At 47.5% G+C, this 14,686-nt stretch overlaps 2 protein-coding genes across 6 annotated transcripts; both read left to right on the top strand.

Annotated features, from left to right (window-relative positions):
• Positions 1 to 153: 153 nt before the first annotated feature.
• txlnbb (taxilin beta b) lies at positions 154 to 7,370 on the top strand. Of its 2 annotated transcripts, none has more exons than XM_080012136.1 (10): positions 154 to 233; positions 2,150 to 2,399; positions 2,783 to 2,874; positions 3,041 to 3,211; positions 4,236 to 4,430; positions 4,852 to 4,971; positions 5,061 to 5,135; positions 5,227 to 5,319; positions 5,837 to 5,932; positions 6,738 to 7,370. In XM_080012136.1, the coding sequence occupies exons 2-10, from the start codon at positions 2,168 to 2,170 to the stop codon at positions 7,293 to 7,295; spliced, it is 1,632 nt and encodes a 543-aa protein (XP_079868262.1). In that variant the 5' UTR covers positions 154 to 233; positions 2,150 to 2,167; the 3' UTR covers positions 7,296 to 7,370. The 2 variants fall into 2 exon arrangements, with proteins under 2 accessions (XP_079868262.1, XP_079868263.1); XM_080012137.1 differs by having other exon boundaries at positions 163 to 292.
• Positions 7,371 to 8,320: 950 nt separating this feature from the next.
• Positions 8,321 to 11,279, top strand: LOC307239186 (prostamide/prostaglandin F synthase-like). Of its 4 annotated transcripts, none has more exons than XM_080012493.1 (9): positions 8,321 to 8,568; positions 8,736 to 8,829; positions 8,975 to 9,028; positions 9,380 to 9,425; positions 9,520 to 9,623; positions 9,744 to 9,858; positions 9,933 to 10,055; positions 10,306 to 10,443; positions 10,715 to 11,279. In XM_080012493.1, exons 1-9 carry the CDS (start codon positions 8,457 to 8,459, stop codon positions 10,847 to 10,849), a joined length of 921 nt encoding a protein of 306 aa, XP_079868619.1. In that variant the 5' UTR covers positions 8,321 to 8,456; the 3' UTR covers positions 10,850 to 11,279. The 4 variants fall into 4 exon arrangements, with proteins under 4 accessions (XP_079868619.1, XP_079868618.1, XP_079868617.1 ...); XM_080012492.1 differs by having other exon boundaries at positions 9,502 to 9,623; XM_080012491.1 differs by having other exon boundaries at positions 9,496 to 9,623.
• The last annotated feature ends 3,407 nt before the right edge of the window (positions 11,280 to 14,686 follow it).

Below are 14,686 nucleotides of genomic sequence, written 5' to 3'. Positions count from 1 at the left end.
TGTATTTACTTTAAATTCAAGCGTCCTGGACAGTGACACGGTGTCTCTCGACCCCGCACCCCCACACCCCTCTCTCTCTCCCTCCCCCCCTCCCTCCCTCGCTCTCTCTTGTTAGAGAGCAGTGCCCCTGCAGTTTATTTTGAGTTGGACCTATCACAGCTGTCGTATCAGTGGTGGCAGCTTGTCCCAGAGACCTCGCCACTTCTTTTCCCCCTTCCGAGCCCCGCGACCCGGTAAGAGCCTCCCGTGCGCAGAACTTTCCTCCAAATGCTCCGAAAACACCTCTGATCATGTAAGTTCCGAACTTCTCCGAGAAACACCCGTGCCGCGCTTTCGCCGGGGCTCGATCGACTGGATGATTTTCCGTTGTGGTTCCTCGGCTTTCACGAGACTGAGCTTTGGGATCCAGCGAGAGAGTCGGTGTAACTTGGTTGTATACATGTTAAAAAAAAAAGAAAAAAAAAAAAAAAAAGAGTTTGGGCTTTAAGAAAAGAGCGAAAGACATTATGGTGTACTCTTAAATCCTGGTTTAAAGGAATACAAATCCATCAAAAAAAAAAAAAAGAAAAAGAAATCTATCCTGGCTTCAGTGACTGTTCATGCACCGATTTATTTATAGTTGAGTTTCACCCTGAAAAGCCAGTCCTCTTCCTTTTGAAAACGGATTTAGATGGAGTGTGTTATGCAAAGGCAAATTGTATCGAACTATTAATAGTTGGAAAAGTACATGTATCGCGCGTACAAGCGGTGACATTGACATCAATAAGACGGGGATTGGAAATAAATAAATAACTTGCCCATATTAAGACGCGCTTTAAATAGACGGTGGGCCCGGAACAGGTGCCATGTGCTCCGCCTGTGAAAGCAGGAGGCGACGTGAAGCCTGCGCAGGATAATTATACCACGTAAACACCAGGAGACGCCAGGAGAAACGGCTTCTGAGATTCTGGGAGACGCTTAAAACGCTCCACTTTGGGTAATTGGCGCATCTCACCGATAATCAATGAGACTCATCGTGGCTGTTGATGACTGGAGGAGTGCAGCCTGCAAGGTCGTTCTCCGGGGAGATTGAAAATTGGGGCAAAAGTCAACTTTAGACTGATGAATCTCATGATTATTATTATTTTTTAAATTAACAGCAAAAGTCCTCCACAGAAAAATGGAAATTGCAATGCCTTGATTGTCATGAAACCTCATCACGCTGGCTGTAACCCATGTGATACACCGATACAAATTTTTGAAATAGCCTATTAAACACGCAGCGTAATAATACATATTTAGGTGGATCTGTTGGCAGCTCGGCAACTTCACGCCGATCTAGACGTCCAGTGTCTCTGTAGGTTTACAGTATGTGTGGCTGATAGACGACCCTTTTCACTTCCCAGCCGCTGTTTTCTCCGGTGCATTTGAAGATTGAAACTGGCAAATGCACTTCTGTAAACACCAAGAGGTTTTAAGCGCCGGTCATAAAACCTACTGTATGTGGGAATGCACCAATATCGTTGGTAATATTGGATATCGGCTCAATATCCAGCCGAAACGAGAGCATTGGCATTCCGAGAATTTCCCTAATGCAGAAGATCAGACGTTGGACGCCGCTCGAAATATGTTGGACATTTAAAAAAAGGAAACAGGACTTGATTTTCTACCTTTTTGAGTCAAAGTGCGTTTGATCTCATGTGCAATGGGGGCAAGATCCTGTGAGAGATGGCCAGGCGGGCCGTGAAAAACAACAAAAAAAAACAAAAACTCCGCAAAATAAATAACGGAAATGAGCTTGTGCTGCAAGATCAAAATTGCATCGGTTCTGGCCAGAATAGCGGCTCCGTGTTCTTCGAAAAACAAGATCAGTTTTCCCACTGAAAGTGAGCGCTACCAGTAGGCCACAATAATAAGAACAGCTCTACCTGTTTTCTTTTGGATAACAGGGTAGTGGGGTGACATGGGATTATTGAGTAAAACTAATTGATCATATTGTCTGTATCTGTACCAATAATTAAAGGTTAGAACTCATAATGGGAATCATCCTCACACATATCAGCGAGTCGCTCTAACCAAACCATGCTGATCTCCAGTGTCTCCAACAATGCCGGGGACGATGTGAAACATCTCAGTAATAACAGAGAAACCCTCCTATTTCCCCTCTCAGCGCGAAAGCTTCACAGTCATGGAACCTTGTCAGGAGAGCGGGCCCGCAACGGCGGGGCCCCGGGCGGAGGCGGCCCCGGGCCAGAGCGCGGACCCCAGCGAGGACCTGGACCAGCGGCTGGAGGACATCATCAGCACCTACCAGGCCGAGCAGGCCTCTGAGCCCCAGGACGCCGACGAGGTCACGACCGCCAGAGAACCAGAAGGCCGCCGGGACCAGAAACTAGAGAAGAAGATGCTGAAAAACCTGGGTGGGCGGGAGATCAGATTCGTTTTTTTTAACTTTGTGATTTTATTTTTCACAGTTTTTCCAAATATCGTTTTAACCAACGGCGTCGATCGAGCGCTGTCGGCACTCGTGGGAGCAGAAAAGTAAAAATGATAGAAAGACAAATTTTGGATGAGTTAAAGTCCAAAATAGAATAAATAATGGCTTGTTTTGAGCTGCAAAATGTTCGAAAGATGAGGTGATAAACGTGTTCAAAGGTAAATACGATAAAAAAAAATAAACTTTCCAATGTAATACGTTGACCCGGTCGGTGGGCGGGACATGTGCGCTGTAATGAACAGAGAGACGGAGCAGCACCCAAAAAAAAACAAAAACGTGCGCTGCTCTGCGTGTTTCCTTATTTAGGGAAGGAGGCCATGCTGCTGATGCAAAGCTTGAACAAACTCGGGACTCCAGAGCAGAAACTGGAAACCATTATCAAGAAGCACGCAGAGCTGGTGAGGAAGCCTGGAGGCTGAGCCGCGTGACCATGCAAAGTGTGTGTGGGTGTGGTTGTGTGCGGGCGCACAGGTATGTGTGTTTGTTTGCATAACCGTGTGTGCACACCTTAGTTATGTCTACATCTTTATGCCGTCGTTCCCTGGTGTGCGTGCGTGTGCTCAGCTGGAGGAGCATCGCGGGGACCAGAAGCAGCTGAAGGTCCTGCAGAAGAAGTTGCTCCAGGTGATGAAGGAGAAGGACCAGCTGCAGAGCGAGCACAGCCGCGCCGTCCTGGCTCGCAGCAAGCTGGAGGGCCTGTGCCGCGAGCTGCAGAGGCACAACAAGACCCTGAAGGTCGGCAAAGCCCCCCCCAAACCCACCCCCCAAGCCCACCCCCAAACCAAAAAGACAAGTCAGGTTTCACTGCAAAGAAATGTCCGAACGTCCCAAAAAATGGAAAAAAAATAAAATCACCTTTTTTTTTTTTTTCCCTTCCCCTTTTACATAACAGGCCTGGAGTTGTGGTGCTAAACTTTTTTTAAGCCAGGTTTAAGAAAACATTACTTCTACTATCTCGCCCAGAAAATATTCTAGAGGATTTAAATAAGTGAAAGAGAGAACAGCAGACTTTTGATGCTCTCCACTCTGAAAGAAAGTGGTGAGTTTTTATAACATTTACATTACATTTAGTCATTTATCAGACGCTTTTATCCAAAGCGACTTACAATTGTTCAAACACCGACGGACGCAGCCGTCAGGAGCAATTAGGGGTTAAGTGTCTTGCTCAAGGACACTACAGCATGCTAGCAGGAGGAGCCAGGGATCCAACCAGCAACCTTTAGATCACTAGATCACCAGCTCTACCGCCTGAGCTACCATCCCCATCTGTGGCAATATTTTTCTTGTGTTTAATATTTATAAAAAGGAGGCTGTGGAGATAGTAAGAACCCCACAGCCAGATCATTGCACTTTACTCAAGTAATAATTTCCTCTTTTTGGCAATGTTTTTGTTGCAGTAATACTGAACTTGATGATGGCAATGGTCTCAAAAAGGCTTTTTCCAAAAACTCAAACCTTTTAATAAATGATGGCCACAACTGTATCTCTCTATCCGGCCAATTCAATTATAGCGGCTTTGGCCGCTGGGACAAGGCCTCGTGTTTGGATTGGCACGTTCCGGCAAAGACGTCGAGTCGATGTTAATCGGAGGAGCTTGAGTGTTTTCACATTTGGGATATCGGTGTCCTCCGAACCGCCTTGTTTGCGCCGCGGCGAGGTTCAAAGACCCCACGTCTGCCAAGTTCGAGTCGGAAAAACCCCCCAAAAAAACAGGCCCCGCGCCGGTCCCCCCCGTAACCCCCGTCCGGCGTGACCGCAGGAGGAGACGCTGCAGAGGTGCCGGGAGGACGACCTCAAGAGGAAGGAGATCACCACGCACTTCCAGGGCACGCTGAGCGACATCCAGGCCCAGATCGAGGAGCACAGCAGCCGCAACACCAAGCTGTGCCAGGAGAACAGCGCGCTGGCCGAGAAGCTCAAGGGGCTGATCGCGCAGTACGACCAGCGGGAGGCGGTACGGCACCGCATGCTCCTCGCCCCCCCCCGGGGTTCAAAAGTTCAGGCGAATCGCTCGTGTCCATTCACACATTTTTTTCCAGCGCCGGCCTGGTTAAGATATTGGTTCCCGTCTTTTACGTTTAACCTTAACAACAATAATAAGTAATTAAAAAATAATAATAATAATAATAAAAATAATAATTCTCATTTGAATAAAGAGAATAAAGCTTGATAAATGATATAAATAATAATATAAATAATATAACAGAAATTATCTGCCAGCTGCATCTGACACTTTCCTATCTGGCGTGGCCAGTCTTTGAGCAAATCATAGAAATATAATCGCATGAAATTGTAATTATTTGAGATCTTGTGACCTCAGGTTGCACCACCTCCTGGGTGGCGCGTCTCATGAAAGTCACGCGGGCTCCTTTCAGAACCTGGAGAAGGTCTTCAAACACAGGGACCTGAAGGAGAAGCTGCTGGAGACCAAGCTCACGCAGGCCAACCTGTTCCTGAAGGAGGCCGAGGAGAAGCACAAGCTGGAGAAACATAACGTAAGGTCCGGCGCCGCGCCCAGCCCCGCCCCTCCCCCGCTCCCCCACCCGCCGACGGGGCTGACGTTCAATTCCCATTCGTTCCCCAGCTGCTGAAGCAGACGACGGAGTGCAAGGTGCAGGTGAAGATGATGAGGGAGCAAGAAGCGGAGATGAAGGCCCAGGTACGGTGAGAGGTCCTTTTAGCCGGGGCCCTTTTTATTTATTCCCCCCCCCCCCCGACCGATTCTTCCTCTCGTTGCCCCCCCCCCGCAGCTCGCCGTTTACTCGCAGAAGTTCGACGAGTTCCAGGGCACGGTATCCAAGAGCAACGGCGTCTACACCAGCTTCAGACAAGACATGGAGAAGGTGAGGAAACAGACACTTCCTTCCTTCACCCTGGGCGGGGAAACCAAAGCGGGCGGTGGCTCCGCGCGGCTCATTCCTCCTCCCGAACACCACGGCGCTCGGCTTGACAGGGCGAGGGATGGAGAGGGAAGGAGAAATTGGCTGCTCGCCGGACGACGTTTTGGGTTTTATTGGAGTGGCGCGGCTCGGAGGAAACGAGCGACGGAAGCTTATTCTGCATTTAATTTTGGTTATGCGTCAGCGCGCCTTGCCTTGTGAATGTTCCTATTTCAGTTTTGTGGGATTATTTTTGACCCACCCGGGGCTCACAGGATGGCCACGTGAATACATATTCATTATTAATATACAGTAGAGGAACGAATCACACGCTATTTCCTGGTTCATCGCAGGACCACCAAAATTTGAGCAAATCTAGGCGGAGTGGAAACCGCTGTGGGCTTAGGGGCCGGTGATATCAGTGAGCCGCCGGTTCCTCCGTGACCCTGAACCCTGGACGTGTGTTCGCCCTCTGCTCCAGATGTCCAAGAAGATGAAGAAGCTGGAGAAGGAGTGTCTGTCGTGGAAGTCGCGGTTCGACGGCTGCAACAAGGCCCTGGTGGACGTGGTGACGGAGGTGAGTGGCCAGGAGAAGCGAGGAGCTCGGCTTCCCGCGGTTCAGCCGCGTTTACCAACTAGTCCAATCGCGTTCCCATCTCGGCAAATTATTATTTTTTTTTTAAAGTCCTCCCTCCCCGAAATATATGTATATCATCAACCTTTGCTCCTTTCCGCTGCTACTGGGTGCTCTTCTGCAAATGGTGGGTCAAGGATTTTTGGCCGCATTCCCGAATCCATCTAATCTGATTGGCTGTGGATTTGAGAGAAACCCTGGCAAGATTACACACATGCGCAGAAACATACGACTCTGGGGTCATTGAACAGGTTGAGCACACTGTTTGAAGTGGAGATAATTAAGATTTTGGATAACATCAAAATGGCGTTAAAACATGATGCATTATGCCAGGGATGTGTGGGATACCATCTGAGTTACCTTCTTCTCCGTCAGCATCAGACCTCTACAGTAAAGCAATTTGTTTATCTTTATATATATATATATATATATATATATATATATATATATATATATATATATATATATATATATATATATATATATATATTTTTTTTTTTTAAGCAACAGTCAACCCAAAACCCCACCGATGTCCAAGCGCCTCCCAAGATTCCACTGATTGTCAGTCAATAATTTTTAAACATCTGGTCTTTTGGTTATTTGAAATGCGATATTTCAAATAAATACCGGACCAGGGAGATGGAGCGACACAGCAGTGCTGCGTGGGCACAGTGATCTCCATTTGAAATCGGAAAGATGTTTTCGTAATGGCCATCGGTAAACTACTTTACCTTCCGCTCCTTTCCAGAAAGCGCTGAAGGAGAAGGAGATCGAGCTGTTCGCCGCCAAGAACGAGAAGCTGGAGAAGCTCTGCCGGGCCCTGCAGGAGGAGAGGAAGAGCCTCTACCAGAAGGTCCAGGGAGGCGGGGCCGAGCCGGGCCCGGGGGCCCCTGAGCCACCGGAGGCACCGCAGGACCCCGTTGAGAGACCCCAGGAAGCCCCCGCCCCTGAAACCGCCCCCCCCGAAACCGCCGCCGCCACCTCGGCGCCCTCCTCGTCGGCCGCCCCCGCCCCGGAGACCCCTCTGACCAAGGAGCTGGCCGGCCTGAAGAGCGAGCGTGCCCGGCTGCAGGAGATCGCCGCGTCCTTCACCATCTCCCACGTCGTACCCGCCGAGGAGCTCCTCCAAGGGACGGACGGCGCCGGCCTGTCGCACGGACTTTCTGAGGTCGCCACAGGGTCACTGGAGGACCCAGCGGAGGAGCGCTCCCGGGAAGACTCCGCCCCCGTGAACGGCGTCGACCCGGAGGCCGTGGAGGACGGAGTCCAGGAGCAGAGAGACCTGGAGATGGAAGACGTCGATTAGGGCTGGAGCCTGTAGTCAGAACGCCGCATTAACCTCTTAATGAGATTCATTTTCAATAAAGAAAAATAAAAAGCTGTCGCGGTCCTGTTGTCCGGTCTCCTCGCGATTACCATAACGGTTCACTATAACGAGGAGCTGGAGTTCTGAGGTGGCGGTGGGTAAACTGTAGGCCCACGGTGTAGGTTTAGGCTGAGTGACGAGTGTCAAGGTCGCTGTGTGTGAGGTCCGGCCAGTCACCACCTCATACATTATTAAGCTCCTCTTTATGATTTCAATTATAAAAACGCCGGCGGGAGGAATGTATTTCGTTGAGATAATGCATTCTATGTCAGTTTCCATTAAAAAAAAAAAAAAAAAGAAGAATCATGGATATATTTGGATGTTTATATTTCTAAATTGAAATAACACGGCGTCAAAATTGTGGCATCAAGAACAAAGGCATCCTACGAGAGCCGCCTCAAAACAGATAGATCTCGAGATTAAAGGCTTCACGTGTCAAATTATCATGAAATATATACTGTATGTACACACACACGTATATAATATCTTCCCTGTTCCAAGCAGCGGTTCCCAACCTGCGGTGCCAGATCCCCACAGGGGGTCGCCAGAGATGGGGGGGGTACAAAGCCTCGGAGGATTTGGGGCGGATGTTCCCGAACAGTCCAATGCTGGGTCCAACATCCACAGGGGTGGTAGTTCAAATAAACGCGACAAAATCCACGATTTTTCCCCACGGTGTTCTCATGTATTGTCTGTCCTAAAAACCTCCACCGTGAAAACAGAACCAATTCAGTTTAGAAAAAAAGAAATAAAAAAACTACCATTGATAACACATAAAAACATGACTTAAAAAAAAAATTTGAATTGGGATTTTTTTTTTTATGGATTTTATGGATATGTTTTAGTTTCCAGCGTGGCTCCACTGTCTTTACGGTTAAAAAAAAGAAAAAGTAAAATCAGATTTAGTTTTCCTCGTCAAACTGATGAAGGTTGACGGACCCACCATTTGAACCGCGCCGGGTGAGAAGCCCGGGGCCGAGGGGAGACGCTTTCCTCGGACCATTCCGCCTTCGGCCCCCGCGGAGGTAAAAGCGGCGGCCCGCTGATAAGAGGCCGCCGTATCTCGTGTAATCATTAAGAGGTCTTTGCCCGGAGCGCAACATGGCCGGGGGGACACGCCGTGCAGCGAGCTCCTGCGTCGAAGCCCTGAAAACCTTCGTCGAGACCGGAAAGTCCCTGTTGGACCGCGCCGGGCTGGAGAGCGGCGGGCCGGGTGGGTCGACCGACGGAGGCGCGGGCGTTTTGTGCTGGAGCGGGGTCGTCCGTGCGGGACGTCCAGGGAAACGATCAAAAAACAACAATAATCATAATCATCATAATAATAATAATCATCAGAGCGGCGTCTCGTTTGCATGTTTTGGTTGTTTTTTTTTGACTCAGGATCCCTCGAGGACTTCATCCGTCACAAAATCCGCATAGAAAGGAACGACTCGCTGCTGGGGCTGATCGAGGCCGGAGCGACGCTCTACGCCAGGTTCTGAGCCGCCGCCGCCGCCGCCTCATCCGCAGCCAAGACTTTCGGGGTTTCCGCTGCCAAGTTGATTAAGTGTTCCGTAAATACACGAACCCGATATCATGGTTCACAATGTTGGCTTTGTCTTTTTTTTTTTTTTAAACAGTCTGGAGGTTAAAAACAAAAAGGAGGCGGAGGAGCTGTGGAGCAGAGGCCGTGGGTGAGAAATAAATAACCAATAATATTAAAAAATGAAATAAAATAAAAAAAGTTTCATCTGCATTGAGGTTACTAATAAACTCACAATTGTATATATTTATATTGTTTATAACCACTCTGCTGTTTTCATACAGCATTCATAAAGAATATACGGTATATAATTATTGCGCAATTTAATGTTTCAACAATTAGAAAGTGATCCTTTGATCAGACGTTTTTTGCTTTATTGTTCATTTATTGGTTTGTCACTTTTTCCCCCCATTCATTCATTTTCATATTTTCATACTGCATACCCTAATACATCTTATTACTCATTCTATGGCCTGTGACCTTTGTTCCTCAACCTCTGCAGGAGTTCTGATCTGCAAGACGCTCTAGAGGACTTCCTGCAACTGGGAGTGAGTTATTGACCAATATGCACGCACGCACGCACACACGCACACTTTTTTTTACCCTAAAATTAAACAGGTGCAGTGGGATGCCTTTCTGAAGCACTTGGACGATGAGTTACATCCCAGCGCTAAAACGTTGGATCCGCACCTGAAGGTGAAACGCATTTCAAAAGACACGCCTCTCACCAACGCCAGGACTGGAGAGTGAGTTTGACGGTTGAAACCACCCACCCATTTATTCACACTACAGGAGTGATGGGACCCCAGCTCATCCCAATCTTACTTGTGTTAATAATGTGTTACTGCGCCGCTCCGTCGTTCCAGGGTTTTGACATTGGAGAGGTATCTTGGGAAAGGTGAAAAGATTCTGCTGGTCCTCATCAGACAGTTCTCCTGCCTCCTCTGCCGACTCCATCTGAAGGATCTGGAAAAGCACCAGGTAAACATGCCTAAACATGGACGGACGGATGTCCGTCCGTCCCCCAAACGTCCTCTTCTTTGCTCACGTTGCAGGCGGCACTGGAGGCCCATCCGGTGCGAGTGGTGGTTGTGTCGTTTGGGTGTGAGGAGGGCGCAAAACACTGGCTGCAGGAGACGGGGTGCCCGTACGACATGATGCTGGACCCTCGCAGAGAGGTCAGGGGTCAACGGAGGTTACCGAGCAGATCAAACATCGGCACCGAATATGAATGACAGGATGATATTCAAATGTATCTATACTGTGTCCTGCAGTTAGTGAAAAACACAATAAGTAGGATAGGGACTTTACGATAACCAAGACCCCACACGACATCTACGCTGCCCTGCTGGAATTATCCGACGCGGTGCTTTGCAGAAGTGGAAATCAATTGTTAAAAAAAAAAAAAAATGTCTTTGCTGGCTGCAGCTGTACAGCGCATTGGGCCTGGGGTCGTCCCTGGAGAAAGTGTTGAACTTCAACAACATGCTCCTCTACGCCGAGTACGTGGTCGCCGATATGACGTTTCCGCGAGGACTCCCCTCCATTCAGGACGACATGTTCCAGGTAGACGGGCGCATTGACAATCTAATCTGCACAAGTAACTCCTAATAACATTCCAGCGAGTCCTATCAAAAGACAATGGTTCATACTATTGTCTTAACAATAGTGTCAAGTGATGTCAATGTGTTGATTTAACACATTTCTAAAAGATATGGTTTTGAACCGATCTCTAGTTTCTGCATACCCTGGCCTGCAAGTCACTTTCTACGAGTTAACTCACATGCCTTTTCACTCTTAAGGATTTGTTGATCCCACCTTTCCGTCTCCCCTTCAGCTCGGGGGAGATTTTGTGGTGGACGAACATGGGCGGGTGCTGTTCTCCCACCGCTGCCAGAGTCCCATCGACCGCCCCTCCGTCAGAGGCATCCTGGACGCCGTGGAGGATCCCAAGTCTCCGTGCTCCGCGTGATTGGTTCGGTCTGGCGCTGTTGACTCAGCTTATGTATAACGTTATGTTTGGAATATTCCCATACGCCTGTAAGTTTTCTTGGCTGTGTCATTTGAGTTTTCCCCACACGGGGAAATGCAAAGCCAAGGCCACGACACAGAACAGCGCAATTATTTAATCGGAAGCAATAAAAGGTTGATTCAAAGACGGGAATCCAATTTTAGCCCATTCTAAATTATTCATCATTCAATATTCATTCCTCTCTAATGCATTGAATGCCCTCTGCACATAACACACCTGCTGTGTTAACATGTAGTGATGTCCCTGCACCACAGACATCATGTTGGCTTCAAGTTAACGCCGCTAGAAAAATCTGACTTTTAAAATTCATTGCGACGTAAAGGTATGTTGCATTTGCCACAAGCAAAATGTTAAATAAATGTTGGTTCCAAATCCTACTTCAATGTCTTTGGATTCTTTGATTCCTATTTAACGAAAATTCTCTATGTTTTTTGGAGGTTTTTTTCGCAGGAATTTTGATTTTTCACAAACAAAGGAACGCATTGTGTTTTTGAAACGACTCACCGACCCTTTGGGGTGTTTCTGCAATACCGGAGCAGAACTGAGTTCCTAGAAAAATTAATAAAAAAAAAACCCCAAAAAAACAGGAGTAGGTGTCGCTGCATGGGTTAATAAGGAGAAAGTAAGGATGTGTTTTTCTCACTCTCCCGTCGTCTTCCAGCGTCCAGACAACAATAGCTTTGTTTGTCCTTGTTGTTTCCCTCTGTAAAATTAATTGATGGCTGATGTAAGTTCAGGCTTTTGTTCTGTCCTGCATTTTACTCGGCGAGCTGCGGTACCACGAACAAAAGATGCCCCACATACGTGGTGCGGGGTGAATGGACCAACCCGGTGCCATAAATTGCGGTGAAAATCACTGGTATGCATGAGAAGTGCAAATCACTGGAGCACAAATACCCACGTCGCTGTGGAATTCTCTCATGGTGTGTTTTTTTTTGGGGGGGGGCACGGCGTGGAAACGGCTCCAGGACTCTGTCCGTCCACTTTGCGCCGCAGAACTATCAGAGCGGCGTTTCTGGAGCCCAGCCGGGAAAAAAAGGCCCCCGTCGTGAGAAGTCACACGGCGAGACAGAGGCGGACATTCCGGGTTCGGAAAGGTATAAGTCCACCGCAGGATTTTGGGGTCGCCCGTCCGGGGTTTTGTTAACGGACGTCAACCCCCCCCCCCGCCCGAGGTCCGCGGGGGGTGGAATCAGCTGGAGCCGCGCGGGGCCGGGGCAAAACCACGGAAACGGGACTTCTTACTTTCCAGAGCCCGGAATCGGCCGCCTCTGGAGGCACGCGGTTAAACAAGCCGAACCTCCTTGTCCGAGAACGTTGCCGCGGGGAGCGGCAAAGTCATCAAAACATAAATTATGGAGCAAATTAGAGACGAACTGACAAGATTAAAATCGATGTGCTGTGGCCTCGGCCGCGCCGGATGTGTGATTTAGAGCCTGTTGGCCTCACATAGCGAGGAGCCACTGACCCGTCAGTAACCAGGGCTAAGGGGCTAGTTTGGGGCTGATTATGTTGGATATGAACTCACAACACAGAATGAACAGGCTGCGTAATGACCTGAGACTAGATTAAAGAGGGGGCGGAGTCTGAAACAGGCAGAAAAACAGAACTGCACGCGACAACAAAAACAGTCTATTATGGGATACTGTCTTGTCTTCCGTCCCTCGGGAGGATCAACCGATAACGCGGATTGACATTTTAAAGGTTGGTTACTGAAAATGCCGGAGAAAGAAGAGCAACGGCGTCTGGCTGCCGTCATCCAGCAGTGGAACAGCAACAGACTGGACTTGTTTGAAATAAGTCGACCTGATGAGGTGAGAGCATATCAGGATAATATTTAGTTGGGAATAGTTAAAAAAATAAAAATAAAAAATCTCCGCTTTTTTTGTTATCTTTTGAGTGCAAAGTAAATGTGGCTATTTTAGATGGGTACTGACACACACAGACCAGGAAAAAAAATGATCACTGTGAACAACAGATACAGACAATAGAATATAGTACAGATCTAGTATGTGGATGTGGAACACAGTCTGCACCTGGGACAGTAATACCAAAATAAGTTATTTACTTATTCATAGCTGAAGCGTGGATGCATCAACACCTTCAAATGGATCTCTGCTCTCACTGGAGCCACACCCGTAGTAGAGACACCTTCACGGTATAGTGGGGCGCTGAGGTGAAAATAACAAAAATAAATAAAAATAAAATGAAGAATATCTGATGGTGTCGATCAATCAAGATGATGGACTCAACTAAGTTCTATGTTCTAGGGTAGGCTGTAATGAAGTGAGTTAGACGTAGGTTTTCAGTCTTGATTTAAAGAGTTCAACTGAGCGTGCTTCTTTGTCATGGACTGGGAGGCCGTTCCAGAGAAAAGGGGCGGGGGAGGCAAATGCTTTGAAACCAAACTGATTTTTTCGTTAACTGAGGGAACGACCGGGAGACCAGCAGCGAGCGGGCAGAGAGGGCGTGCTGGTGTGCTGTATATGGTATAATTATCTTGGATAAGTAAGGTGGTACAAGTCCATTCAAGGCCTTATAAGTTAGGAGGAGAACCTTAATATCAGCTCTAGCTCGCAATGGTAGCCAGTGAAGGAATGCCAGAAAGGGTGATAGATTGTCATTTATTTTCGTTTTTGTCAAGATTCTAGCTGCAGCATTCTGAATCTAGCTGCAGAATTCTGAATAAGCTGAAGACTTCTAGTAGCACATCAAGGGCCACTACAATAATTAAGCCTGGAGGATACAAATGCATGGATTACAGTGTGAGCGTCACAAAATGATTCGGATTTTAGCAATATTACTCAGGTGAAAAAATGCTGCTTTGGTAACAGCCTTGATCTGAGACTGGAATGTCATACGAGAATCAAAAACCACTCCAAGGTTTTTGACGGTCGAGCTTTCAGGAATAATACAACCTTGACAGTCAAGTTCTCAAACAAATGTCCATATTTGGCTGGTCTATCAACTAATAACTCTGTGTTATCAGCATTTTTCCATCCATGTTTTTATTTCTGACATACCTCTTGTTTTAGGAGTTGGGAAAGGTCATTTGGCTTTACCGGTAAATACAGCTGTGTATCATCAGCGTAACGATGTATTTAACACTATATTTGCATATAATGTCACCGGGGGGGAGCATATAGATAGAGAAGAGCATAGGGCCAAGGATCGATCCCTGGGGTACACCAAACTTCACTTGTAACTTTCACGTTGAGCTCTATTTAATAAATATGAATGAAACCGTGAAAGCACTGCCCCCTGGATACCAATATGCTTCTCCAAGCAGCTTAAAAGTACAGTAGGCTGTGGTCGACAGTGTCAAGTGAAGAAGCAGCAACAATGATGTTAAATCACAATTAACAGCAATTAGTTTCCGGGGGAATGACGGGACCGAAATCCAGATCGAACTTCATCGAAGAGATTGTCATGGAATAAGTAGGCAGCAAGTTGATCAGTGATGGCCCTTTCAAGTAGTTTCGACGTAAAAAGAAGATTGCAAATCGGCCTGTAATATTTCAGAATTTGCGGCTCAATATTTTTATTTTTTTCGAGCAGCGGTTTGATACTGGCAGTTTTAAAAGCTGAGGGCACAGAGCCTATAAAAAGTGACTTGTTTATAATATTAAGACTAGGACTGTTTAAAACAGGAAGCAGTTCTTCAAAAAGTTGAGACCATATCGGGTCTAATATGCAGGAGTCGATTTGGAAGCAATGACCAGGCTGGTCAGAGCCTCAGGGGAAATCATTTCATGCTGTGACAGAGAGCAGTTGGTC

The sequence above is a fragment of the Zeus faber genome, assembly GCF_960531495.2.
Source record: "Zeus faber genome assembly, chromosome: 13".
NCBI classification, from domain to species: Eukaryota; Metazoa; Chordata; class Actinopteri; order Zeiformes; family Zeidae; genus Zeus; species Zeus faber.
This window is presented reverse-complemented; position numbering and strand designations above follow the sequence as displayed.

Bases quoted from the DNA above. Each gene is read 5' to 3' on its own strand.
- LOC307239186 (XM_080012491.1), top strand. From the start codon at position 8,457: ATGGCCGGGGGGACACGCCGTGCAGCGAGCTCCTGCGTCGAAGCCCTG. The intron at 8,830-8,974 runs GTTCTGAGCCGC...TTTTTTAAACAG, and splicing joins GGAGCGACGCTCTACGCCAG to TCTGGAGGTTAAAAACAAAA. The intron at 10,444-10,714 runs GTAGACGGGCGC...TCTCCCCTTCAG, and splicing joins TTCAGGACGACATGTTCCAG to CTCGGGGGAGATTTTGTGGT.
- txlnbb (XM_080012136.1), top strand. From the start codon at position 2,168: ATGGAACCTTGTCAGGAGAGCGGGCCCGCAACGGCGGGGCCCCGGGCG. The intron at 4,972-5,060 runs GTAAGGTCCGGC...TTCGTTCCCCAG, and splicing joins ACAAGCTGGAGAAACATAAC to CTGCTGAAGCAGACGACGGA. The intron at 5,136-5,226 runs GTACGGTGAGAG...CCCCCCCCGCAG, and splicing joins AAGCGGAGATGAAGGCCCAG to CTCGCCGTTTACTCGCAGAA.